This window comes from Carcharhinus amblyrhynchos, chromosome 22 (genome assembly GCF_965287045.1).
Source record: "Carcharhinus amblyrhynchos chromosome 22, sCarAmb.v2.hapA, whole genome shotgun sequence".
NCBI classification, from domain to species: Eukaryota; Metazoa; Chordata; class Chondrichthyes; order Carcharhiniformes; family Carcharhinidae; genus Carcharhinus; species Carcharhinus amblyrhynchos.
This window is the reverse complement of record NC_137345.1, coordinates 9,901,843-9,915,140: the sequence shown is the minus strand read 5'-3', so window position 1 is coordinate 9,915,140 and position 13,298 is coordinate 9,901,843. Positions and strand designations below refer to the sequence as shown.

Sequence of the window (13,298 nt, the reverse complement as noted above, 5' to 3'; positions counted from 1 at the left end):
AAGGTGGCCAGTGCTGATCACCCTCCTCTTTCCTATCCCACCGATCCCAGTGCACAGTGTCAATGAAAACCCCCAACTCATTGAGCCCCCAATAGGCCCCACCCTCTAGTATGCCACTCCCCACCCCCCCTCCTGCTCGAACCACCCAGATTGGCACTGGTGCCTGGTGGGAGGTGCAAGTTTTTGTTTTGCTTTCATTTGGGGACATGGGCATCGCTGGCTGGGTGGCATTTATTGCCCATCCCGAGAGGTTTGCAAGGCCATTTCAGAGGACAGTTAAGAATTAACCTCATGTAGGCCAGACCAGGAAAGGATGGTAGATTTCATTCCCTAATAGGCATCAGTGAACCAGGTGGGTTTTTCCAACAACTGACAATGGATTCATGGTCATCAGTAGATTCTTAATTCCAGATTTTCTTTATTGAAATCAAATTCCAGCAACTGCCGTGGCAGGATTCAAAGACAGGTCCCCAGAACATTAGCAGAGATTCTGGATTATTCGGCTTGCGAGAACACCACTAGGCCATCACCTCCCCATGGATATATCCATATCTTTGGTTGTGGGAGGAAACTGAAGCACCCAGAGGAAAACCACGCAGACACAGGGAGAACATGCAAATTCCACATTGACCACACAGCCAATGCAGGAATTGAGTCCGGGCCCCTGGCGCTGTGAGGCTGCAGTGCTACTGTGCCACACTGGATTCACTGAACAAACAGTCCAATCTAATCCCACCATCCAGTTCTTGATCCAGAGCCCTGTAGGTTACAGCATCTCATGTTTCATCCATTTTGTTTAATGTGATCAGGTTATCCACCTCTCCCACCCTCTCCCACTCTTCCAGGCAGTGAGTTCCAGACCCTCAACATCCCCTGACCAAAATGACACATTGCTCCAAGTCTCCTCTAATCCATTCACCAATTAATTTAAATCTTGAGCTCATGCTTCATGGTCTGATCTGGAGAGCTGCTATGTTCTGATGTAATAGTAAACATTGTAGTTCAGGCTGCTTGGAGGATGGAGAGATATGGAGAGCGAGATGTGTTGGTGAGATTGGAACATGACTGACCCTGAATGAGAGGTTGATGAGCAGAAATTCACAGGGTGTTTGATTTTTAGATGTTCAGTCAGTTCCTGAATGTTTGTTTCTCACAGAACCCCTGTCTGTTCCTGAAATGAAATTTCTATCACCACCAAATGCCTCATGTTCTGGGGGCTCAGTGTCCGTCTCCTGTGAGTCTGTCCGGGGATCACTTCCCATTCAGTACACATGGTACGAAAAGACCCCGTCTGAAGATTCAAAGATCTCTGACGCCAATAAACTGGATCTACATTGTCAATTCTTCACACAGCAACATCATCAATATTACTGCACAGCCTCAAATAACCAGGGAGACAAATCCAGTGAAATGCTTACAGTGTCAGTGATTCACATTTCAGAGAATGACTGCAGTTATTTAACACAAATCAGCAACACTGGTAACTATCACCTTAAGCTTCAAAAACTACAACTAATTTTTAAGTTAATATTTGTCTGAATTGCTCACTGATTAAATTCCATCAGTCGGTCTAAGCAATTGGAATAAAAATAGAATTGCATTTATTTTTCACTTTTCACAACTTCGGGACAGTTTTAACTTCCATTCTGGTCAATGCTGGAACTGATTCAGGGCCATTGTTGTGACGTAGGAAGCTCAGTGACAAGTTATATGCAATGAGCTCCCTCAAAGAGTAATGTGATCATGAGCAGACAATCTGCTGTCTGACAGTTGCTGTTTGAGAGAAAAACTTTCCCCAGGACTGGGGAGAATTCCTCAGACATTCGTTGGAATACTCAACAGATTTTAGATCAAACCTGACAATTTGCCTTTTTCTGAAAACTTCCAGCCATTATATTAATGTTTTAACATCTTAGACAAGGAAGTATTCAATTGCATTCATAAGAACATAAGAAATAGGAGCAGGAGTAGGCCATCTCGCCCTTCGAGCCTGCCCCGCCATTCAATAAGATCATGGCTGATCTATCGTGGCTCAGTTCCACATTCCCGCCTACTCCCCATAACCCTTAATCCCCTCACTTATCAAAAACCCATCAACCCACGTCTTAAAAATATTTAGCGAGGCAGCCTCCACCACTTCAACGGGCAGAGAATTCCAGAGATTCACCACCCTTTGAGTGAAGAAGTTCCTCCTCAACTCCGTTCTAAACCGCGCCCCCTTTATCTTGAGGCTGTGCCCCCTAGTCCTACTGTCCTTTCTGAGCGGGAAGAGTCTCTCCACCTCTACCCTATCCATCCCATTCATCATCTTATATGTCTCAATGAGATCTCCCTTCATTCTTCTAAACTCTAACGAGTACAAGCCTAGTTTATTCAGCCTCTCCTCATAGCTCAACCCCCTCAACTCCGGTATCAGCCTAGTAAACCTACTCTGCACTCACTCCAAGGCCAAAATATCCTTGCGTAAGGATATCCTTGCATAACAATGTGGATTCTGATTCTTTTCATCTTTTCTCTGCCTGGTGAGTCAGGGACATAACTGGATACCGAGATGATGAGTGTTAGATTAATTCTAGAGCATGGTTTATCCTGCAGAGATATTTAAATACTTGGAGACATGTAAAGCTATAAAAACTCAGCAAAAATAAATTAGTGGCATTTTTATAATATTTGTAGCTATTTTGTTGATAGTATTGTACCACAGAAATAATTACCCAGCAAATAGTAAACTGCATTACTGGTTATGAATATAAATTAACATATTTAGTTTTGTTAAAGAACGATGTGATTGAAATAATTAAAATGCAGAAGCAACACACTTAAGTACAGTAAAGTTTAACTTGTTCATGTAGTTTCACGCTCAATATATCCTGGAGAATAGAGGGTTTGATTCCCTCAGTTTGTTGGAGTGCAATGCAGAATGATTCCAATCGCAGGGTTCAGTCCTCAGACCAGCTGTGGTAGTTTATGGAAATCTGCCTCCTCACCTTTTCCCACTTCAGTCAAGGCAGATGTTGAATTTAATGACAATCCACCTCCACGAATCACATATTTGGAATGCCAGCCTAATCCAGTCCCACTTTCGGGTCTTTGAAATTCCAGCCATTCCCAGGACTTTCTCCATGACAGGGACCCTCCAGACCTGGGTGTCAGATTAACCTTTCACCTGAAAGTCATCACCGAAATCTGTGAACATGACTGGGGGAGGAAAATCTGAGCCATCTCGTCCCTCAGTGTGACACTGGAATGTTCCTGTAGATTTTATACTCCAGTCTCTGGAGTGGGACCTGACCCTGCAATCCACCCATTCAGAGGCGCCAGTGCAAAGCTTGAGTGACAAGGTGACACAATAACAATGGCCACTATACATTAACAAGAAATCATTGGCAGTGAAGTACTTTGGCACTGACAGCACGGCTCTATATTCATGTCTTCATTCAGCACAAACTAGAAAGAGAATGATGAATACAGATGTTGGAGAGTTTCCTCTGAACACAGTGGTAAATCTTATTAAAATATTTCTCTCTGCATGAAGCAGTTATTTACTTGGTCAATTGCTGAAATGTTGTCTCCTCAGTTTCAGGTGCATTGTGGGCAGAAAAGAGAGTCACAGGAATTGTGGGAAGAGCGATCACAATAAATTGCCATTATAATGAAATATACAAACAAAATATGAAATATTGGTGCCGGGGTCAGACTAACCAGTGCTCATATTTAGTGGGAACGTATGGTCCAGATGGACGGCGAGGGAGAATGTCGATCACAGATAACAAGGCACAAAGAATATTTGCTGTTACGATGGAGAATCTTCACTCCGGAGATGCAGGATGGTATCGCTGTGGAATTGTTACATCTGGCATCGATCCAAAGTTTACTGTGGAGCTGCAAATATCTCACGGTACATTATTCTCAATGATTTTCTTTATTACTGAAATGCCTGATCCATGTTTTATTCACAAGGAAACATTGACAGCTCCGATATCCCGAGGCTCTGCAGCAATGCAGAGTCTGACAGCTAGAGGGCAGAGATCTGGAAATCTGACTCTTGTGACACAAACTCAGTTTGTGGCCTGTCCAACATTCTGATCAAAAACTTCAAACATTATCAGGCTAACAATTCCTTTAACTATGGGATATTGTGAAAGACATTACCCGCAATGCTCAGAGTATTTTTCTGTCTCTGAAATGTATTACATATCACACTGTCAGATTTTTACAGTCTGGATCAATCTAATAGTCAGACATTAACAAAGTGAAGTGAGCAGCCAGTTGGTAGTAATTGTACCTTGTTGGTTTAGCACTGAATGGTGGGGCTGGGTGGGGGAGCACAGAGGGGTTAAATACACAGAAATTGACAATATGTTGGGAAGCCAGTCAAACTCCCAACATCCGTATGTATCCGCAATGTGTCAGTTTGTGCTTCTTTCAAATAAACCACTGAAAACTCAGGGTGAAGCTGACAGATTAAAAGTTAAATTGGCAAATTTAACAAGTAAATAATCCAAAATGGTGAAAGCCCCTGAAAGGGATCAAAGAACAAAGAACAGTACAGCACAGGAACAGGCCCTTCGGCCCTCCAAGCCTGCACCAATCACATTTACCTATCTAGACCAGGCGCTTATATTCCTCTCCTCCATGTTTGTTCATATGTCTGTCACGATAAGTCTTAAATGTGGCTAATATATCTGCCCCAACCACCTCACTTGGAAGTGCGTTCCAGGTCCCCACCACAGCCTGTGTAAAAAAGTTCCCCTGTGCATCTCCATTGAACCTCTCCCCCTGATCTTGAATTCTGCCCCCTTGTAATTGTCATTTCTGTCCTGGGAAAAATCTTCCAACTGTTCACTCTATCTATAACTTTCATAATTTTTCCAGGGAGAATAATCCCAACTCTTTCAAGCTCTCCTCATAGTTAATACCCTCCATACCAGGCAACAACCTGGTAAATCTTTCCTGTAATCTCTCCAAAGCCTTCACGTCCTTTTGGTTGTGCGATGACCAGAATTGGAGAAGTATTCCAAATTTTCCACATGATCATAAAAATCTCCTTGGAAACTTTAAATGTGTCAATCAGTGTGTGATCAAATCCCCCCAGTGAGAGACGGGTTATCAGCTTCAGTCTGTTAATCAGACAGCGAGTGCAATTAGTGGAATCTACCTGTGCCTGCTCGGGTTACTGAGCAAGGGCAGAAGACAGAGGCAATGGGGGAGGCTGAAGAAGTGACTGGGAAAGATGCCAAGAAGCATTGGAACCTCACTGCTTATTTCTAACTGGATTGTGTGAAAGGTTTAACATCAGTATTTACAGGGTGTTGACTTTCACAACAGTGGTGGGAATGTGTATTTCGGCGATTGTATCTATCAGATCAGCATGGGTGGTTCTCAGACTTTTTTATTTTGGGCCACAGATGTGGACCCAGGTGACAAATAGCTTCAATAGCAGCAACTGCCTCCTCCACACAGACCCTGAGCTCCACAAGACAAAGGAATGAACAGAGACAAGCAGCTCACTGACGGGCAATCCCACAACTCAGGGAGTACACGTTTCCTGATCAACTTCCTTGATATGTTGGAATTCCAGTGTCTGAAGAGGCTCGTTTGACAGCAATCAGAACGATTCACCGACACAGAGTGATTCCATCTGAAATGTGGTCAGCGGGTCCAAATCCCACTGGAGAGGCTGCCAGCGTAGTGCTGAGTGGACCACTGCACACACACTGATCTGTCACTGCAGAGATTGGCGCATGACCACTGGCCCCGTCACCGCTGGCCTCCCAATCACTGGCTATGCCGACACCCTTGCCACCATCCGACCACTGGCCTACCAAAGCTCTCCTGGGCCAGACCCAATCACTTCCCACGCAGAAAGCCAGCACTGATCTCCCACCACCTGGATGGCCATCCCCAATCTCCTCCCACCCAGACAGCCAGGGACAGACCAGAACGCTTCTCCAACACAGAGTGATTCAGTCTGAAATGTGGTCAGCTGGACCAAATCCCACTGCAGAGTCCTGCAGCGTATTGCTGAATGGGCCACTGCACACACAACAATCTGTCACTGCGGATATTGGTGCATGCACGCTGGTCCCCCCTTCGCTGGCCTCCCAATGATTGGCCATCTCGACCCCCACCACCATCTGACCACTGGCCTACCAGAGCTCTCCTGATGCTCAGATAGCCAAGCCCAATCTCCCCCCCACCCAGATGGCCAGCACCAATCTCCCCCCACCCTGATGGCCAACCCTGATCTCCCCCCACCAAGGTGGCCAGTGCTGATCACCCTCCCCTTTCCCTATCCCACCGATCCCAGTGCACAGTGTCAATGAAAACCCCCTAACTCGTTGAGCCCCCAATAGGCTCCACCCTCTAGTATGCCACTCCCCTCCCCCCCTCCCGCCAGAACCACCCAGATTGGCACTGGTGCCTGGTGGGAGGTGCAAGTTTTTGTTTTGCTTTCATTTGGGGACATGGGCATCGCTGGCTGGGTGGCATTTATTGCCCATCCCGAGAGGTTTGCAAGGCCATTTCAGAGGACAGTTAAGAATTAACCTCATGTAGGCCAGACCAGGAAAGGATGGTAGATTTCATTCCCTAATAGGCATCAGTGAACCAGGTGGGTTTTTCCAACAACTGACAATGGTTTCATGGTCATCAGTAGATTCTTAATTCCAGATTTTCTTTATTGAAATCAAATTCCAGCAACTGCCGTGGCAGGATTCAAAGACAGGTCCCCAGAACATTAACAGAGATTCTGGATTATTCGGCTTGCGAGAACACCACTAGGCCATCACCTCCCCATGGATATATCCATATCTTTGGTTGTGGGAGGAAACTGAAGCACCCAGAGGAAAACCACGCAGACACAGGGAGAACATGCAAATTCCACATTGACCACACAGCCAATGCAGGAATTGAGTCCAGGCCCCTGGCGCTGTGAGGCTGCAGTGCTACTGTGCCACACTGGATTCACTGAACAAACAGTCCAATCTAATCCCACCATCCAGTTCTTGATCCAGAGCCCTGTAGGTTACAGCATCTCATGTTTCATCCATTTTGTTTAATGTGATCAGGTTATCCACCTCTCCCACTCTTCCAGGCAGTGAGTTCCAGACCCTCAACATCCCCTGACCAAAATGACACATTGCTCCAAGTCTCCTCTAATCCATTCACCAATTAATTTAAATCTTGAGCTCATGCTTCATGGTCTGATCTGGAGAGCTGCTATGTTCTGATATAATAGTAAACATTGTAGTTCAGGCTGCTTGGAGGATGGAGAGATATGGAGAGCGAGATGTGTTGGTGAGATTGCAACGTGACTGACCCTGAATGAGAGGTTGATGAGCAGAAATTCACAGGGTGTTTGATTTTTAGATGTTCAGTCAGTTCCTGAATGTTTGTTTCTCACAGAACCCCTGTCTGTTCCTGAAATGAAATTTCTATCACCACCAAATGCCTCATGTTCTGGGGGCTCAGTGTCCGTCTCCTGTGAGTCTGTCCGGGGATCACTTCCCATTCAGTACACATGGTATGAAAAGACCCAGTCTGATGATTCAAAGATCTCTGACACCAATAAACTGGATCTACATTGTCAATCCTTCACACAGCAACGTCATCAATATTACTGCACAGCCTCAAATAACCAGGGAGACAAATCCAGTGAAATGCTTACAATGTCAGTGATTCACATTTCAGAGAATGATTGCAGTTATTTAACACAAGTCAGCAACATTGGTAACTATTAGTTTAAGCTTCATAAAATTCAACTCATGTTTTAAATTAATGTCTGTATGAATTGCTCACGGGTTTACTTCTATTGGTAGTTCCAAGCAATTTTAATTAAATAGAATTGCATTTATTTATCACTTTTCACAACTTCAGGACAGTTTTAAATTCCATTCTGATTGATGCTGGAACTGATTCAGAGCCATTGTTGTGATATAGGAAGCTCAGCACCAATTTATGAGCAATGAGCTCCCTCAAAGAGCAATGTGATCATGAGCAGACAATCTGCTGTCTGAGAATTGCTGTTTGAGATTGCAATAATTCCAGGAGGTGGATCTGAAAAAGATGTGCTTTTATTGTGTAAAATGAAAATAAACAATAACAACATGCCTGTGCTGAACACAACAAAACCCAACCAGGGCTCAAAGATTAATGGAACTTCTCAAGGTCTTGCTTTTAAAGGGCTTATTATACAATCTCATTATGGTTGTCTAATTATCAATCCTCAGGGAGCACATATTCAATGAGCCCAATGATATCAAACAGGGAAGTTTTTAATTGCATTGCAAGATGCATTGGAGAGATTTCTAAGAACACAGTGATAAATCCTACTGAAACATATCTGTTTTGAATTAAACAATTATTTTCAGTTAAATTTTTGACCTGTTGTCTTTTCAGCTCCAAGTGCACTGTGGGCAAAAAATAATGTAACAGGAGTTTTAGGAAGAGCGATCACTATCGATTGTCACTATGACAAATTGTCCCAGTCACATGTGAAATATTGGAGCCGTCGGTGCACTGTTTTGGTAAAATCAGACGATCCAGATGGACGGAGAGGGAGAATGTCGATCACAGATAACAAGACACAAGGATTATTTGTTGTTACTATGGAGGGTCTTCGCCCAGGAGATGCAGGATGGTACAGCTGTGGTATTGATAAGCCCGGCCTCCTTTCAATATTTCCTGTAAAGCTACAAATATCTGACGGTAAATTGTTCTCGGTGATTATCTTTATTAATCTCAACTGAAATGACTGATCGGTGCTTTATCTGGGAGGAGACATTGACAGCTCCGATGTCTGGAGGCTCCGCGGCAGTGCAGTGTCTGGCAGCTAGAGGGCAGTTAGAACAATGATTATGTTGGAGGAATTGTAATTCAGAGGCTCAGAGTAATGATCCAGAGAGATGGGGTCAGATTTATTGCACCTTAGACCACACTCTCCTGGTTAACATGTTGGCAAGGCCACCCCATGCTCCCGATGCCTGAACAATAGACCTTCCCACTTCCCAAATACTCACCAGATACTCACCAACAGCTCAGTTCTTCTCCTGTAGTTAATTCCTTCAGCTCATTAAACCTCTGCTTTCGGTTGAAGTCAGACTCCAGCGCTGAGTTCAAAAACAAAGGGACTCAGTACAAAAAGAGCAGTTCAAGCCAGTTTCCCAATTAACTATTTCAGTTGCTGCCAGCTGATAGCTTCTATCTCCCACCTCATGTCCTTTGGATGATACTTACATTGGAATTTTACTGAGTGTCCGCTGTGGTATCGGAGCGGGTGTAGGGCAGACAATGGAAATGTCTGTTGACCTTGGGTGGGATTTTTCAGTCTCGCTCATTTGAGGCCAAAAGACCCCACCCTAGACAGTACTGACATTTAAATGTTAAATGGTACTTAATGTTAAATGTTAAATATAAATACAAACAATGGCCAGAATTCAACAAACTCATCTGCGGCTGAGATTCTCCTGTCCTGCTGCTGTGAATGGAGATTTGCCTGAGCACCAAATTCCCTATTCCAACCGGCAGTGGGGCCGGATCACCTGATATCGGAGAATTCAGGTCAAGAATAGATTTTTAAGCCTCCGTTATCTCAGCAAACATCCACAGACTATCTCAGGTCACACTCCAATGCTTGTCACTAACCAATTTGCTATCATGAATATCTGCTGTCCATGAGAACAATCAATAGATACTACCTGCATTCGGACAAATTCCCACTGCCATCTCTCTCTCTAACGCTTTCCCTTCCTCCTCACAGCTTGGGTGAGGTCTAGAAATATTGGTAATGTGAAACTATTTAATTTTTTGGTCAATCTGAAGATTAAAGTTTTAAAGTTTAATATTAAAGCCTTTTTAAATTAGTGTCACAAATAGGCTTGCATTAACACTGCAATGAAGTTACTGTGAAAATCCGTTAATGATTTTTATTTCCACAGAACCCGTGTCCGTTCCTGAACTGAAATTTCTATCTCCACAAAATGCTTCATGCTCTGGGGGCTCAGTGTCCGTCTCCTGTGAGTCTGTCCGGGGATCACTTCCCATTCAGTACACATGGTACGAAAAGACCCCGTCTGAAGATTCAAAGATCTCTGACACCAATAAACTGGATCTACATTGTCAATCCTTTACACAGCAACATCATCAATATTACTGCGCAGCCTCAAATAACCAGGGAGACAAATCCAGTGAAATGCTTACAGTGTCAGTGATCCACATTTCAGAGAATGACTGTAGTTATTTAACACAAATCAACAACATTGGTAAATATCACTTTAAGCTTTAAAAAATTCAATTGATTTTTTAAATTAATGTCTGTCTGAATTGCTCACAGATTTAGTTCTATTGGTAGTTCCAAGCAATTTTAATAAAAATAGAATTGTATTTATTTATCACTTTTCACAACTTCAGGACAGTTTCAAAGTCCGTTCTGGTCAATGCTGGAACTGATTCAGAGCCATTGTTGTGATGTAGGAAGCTCAGCACCAATTTATGAGCAATAAGCTCCCTCAAAGAGCAATGTGATCATGAGCAGACAATCTGCTGTATGACAATTGCTGTTTGAGATTGCAATAACTCCAGGAGGTGGATATGAAAGAGCTGTGCTTTTATTGTACAAAATGAAAATAAACAATAACAACATGCCTGTGGTGAACACAGCAAATCTCAACCAGGGCTAAAAGATTAATGGAACTCTCAAGGTCTTGCTTTATAAAGGGCTTATTATTAAATCTCATTATCAATCCACAGGGACCACATATTCACTGAGCCCAATGATATCAAACAGGGGAGTACTGAATTGCATGACAAGATGCATTGGAGAGATTTCTAAGAACACAGTAGTAAATCCTCCTGAAACATATCTATTTGAATTAAACAATTATTTTCAGTTCAATTTTTGATCTGTTGTCTTTTCAGCTCTGAGTGCTTTGTGGGCAAAAAATAATGCAACAGGAGTTTTGGGAAGAGCGATCACGATCGATTGTCACTATGACAAATTGTCCCAGTCACATGTGAAATATTGGAGTCGTCAGTGCTCTGTTTTGGTAAAATCAGACGATCCAGATGGACGGCGAGGGAGAATGTCGATCACAGATAACGAGACACAAGGATTATTTGTTGTTACGATGGAGGATCTTCGCTCAGGAGATGCAGGATGGTACAGCTGTGGCATTGCTAACTCCGGGCTCCTTTCAATATTTCCTGTAAAGCTTCAAATATTTGACGGTAAATTGTTCTCGGTGATTATCTTTATTACTCTCGACTGAAATGTCTGATCGATTCTTTATCTGGGAAGAGACTTTGACAACTCTGATATCCTGAGGCTCAGCAGCAGTGCAGAGTCTGGCAGCTAGAGGGCAGTTAGAACAAATGATTATGTTGGAGGAATTGTAATTCAGAGGCTCAGAGTAAAGATCCAGAGAGATGGGGTCAGATTTATTGCACCTTGGACCACGCTGTCCTGGATAACAATTTGGCAAGGACCCCACTCATGCGCCCGTTGCCTGGACAATGGACCTTGACCACTTCCCAAATACTCACCAGATACTCACCAACAGCTCACCTCTTCTCCTGTAGTAAATTCCTTCAGCTCATTAAACCTCCACACTTGATTGAAGTCAGACTCCAGTGCTGATTGTACTGAGAATGTCTGAATTTGTATGTTCAAAAATAAAGGACTCAGTACAAAAAGATCAGTTCAAGCCAGTTTCCCCAATTAACTATTTCAGTTGCTTTCAGCTAATAGCTTCTATCTCCCAACTGATGTCCTTTGGATGATACTTATGTCGGAATTTTACTGCCTCGCCCACCGTGGTATCGGAGCGGGTGTGGGGCAGACAGCGGAAATGTCTGTTGACCTTGGGTGGGATTTTCCAGTCTCGCTCATTCAAGGCCATAAAACCCCGCTCTCGACTTTAACAGTACTCACACTTAAATGTTAACTGGTACTTACTGTTGAATGTTAAATGCAAATGCAAACAATGGCTGGAATTCACCAAACTTGTCTGCAGCTGGAATTATCCAGTCCCGCTGCTGTGAATGGAGATTTGGCTGAGCGCCAAATTCCCTATTCTAACTGGCAGCAGGGGCGGATTGCTCGATATCGGAGAATTCAGGTCAAGATTAGATTTTAGGAAAGATATTTAAGTCTCCGTTCTCTCAGCAAACATAAACAGTTTATCTCAGGTCACACTCCAATGCTTGGCACTCACTAATCTGCTGTCATGAATATCTGCTGTCTGTGAGAGCAATCGATGGATACTACCTGCTTTTGGCCAATTTCTCACTTCCATCTCTCTCTCTCTAACACTTTCCCTTCCTCTTCACATCCTGAATGAGTTCCGGAAATATTGGTAATATGAAACTAATTAATTTTTTTGTCATTCTAAAGTTTAAAGTTTTAAAGTTTGAAGTTAAACCTTTTTTTAATTACTGTCACAAGTAGGCTTACATTAACACTGCAACAAAGTTACTGAAAAAATCCGTCAATGATTGTCTTTTTCCCACAGAACCCGCGTCTGTTCCTGAACTGAAATTTTTATCACCACCAAATGCCTCATGTTCTGGCGGCTCAGTGTCCGTCTCCTGTGAGTCTGTCCGGGGATCACTTCCCATTCAGTACACATGGTATGAAAAGACCCCGTCTGAAGATTCAAAGATCTCTGACACCAATAAACTGGATCTACATTGTCAATCCTTCACACAGCAACATCATCAATATTACTGCACAGCCTCAAATAACCAGGGAGACAAATCCAGTGAGATGTTTAACATTTCACTGATCAACGGCTTAGGGGAGACTTGCAGTTATGTGACACAGATCAACACCGTTGGTAAGTGATAGTGTAAACATACAATGTGGTCAGTGAAATATTTATTGGTATTTGTCTATTCTGATTGCTGGTTAGCTTCCTCATGTCTCTCTGAATGACTGTAATGAAAAAATTCACTCTGCTTTGTCCCTCAGCCACTCGGAACAAAGTTACCAATTAAAATATTAGTTGAAATTATCAGGATCATAAAATATTGCCCAAACATGTGTAAACGTTGCAGTAATCCCATTAAAATTAAATAGAACTTGATTGATAAAATCTCCATTAACCATCCCTGTTCCCATTTCTTGGAGGTCAAATTGTGAAAAACAACCTTTAACTGATGTTTCTTGCTTTAGGATGAATGGTAAGGATAGAGAGTTGAAGAGTTGATGTGAAATGATCGCATCTTAAAAGGCCTCACTTACAAAATGAAAGAATGTTTTACATTTATTTTCACAGTCACCTGACTTCTCAAAGCACTTT

At 43.1% G+C, this 13,298-nt stretch overlaps 1 protein-coding gene across 1 annotated transcript in view; it reads left to right on the top strand.

Moving 5' to 3' along the window:
• LOC145357143 (uncharacterized) overlaps positions 1 to 13,298 on the top strand; it is a 120,859-nt gene that overhangs the window by 9,153 nt on the left and 98,408 nt on the right. Inside the window, exons 4-10 of the mRNA XM_080210299.1 lie at positions 1,157 to 1,480; positions 3,578 to 3,898; positions 7,408 to 7,731; positions 8,401 to 8,709; positions 9,939 to 10,262; positions 10,918 to 11,226; positions 12,510 to 12,833. Of these exons, the coding sequence (XP_080066425.1) occupies positions 1,157 to 1,480; positions 3,578 to 3,898; positions 7,408 to 7,731; positions 8,401 to 8,709; positions 9,939 to 10,262; positions 10,918 to 11,226; positions 12,510 to 12,833 (2,235 nt within the window). The remainder of the gene's footprint in view (positions 1 to 1,156; positions 1,481 to 3,577; positions 3,899 to 7,407; positions 7,732 to 8,400; positions 8,710 to 9,938; positions 10,263 to 10,917; positions 11,227 to 12,509; positions 12,834 to 13,298) is intronic.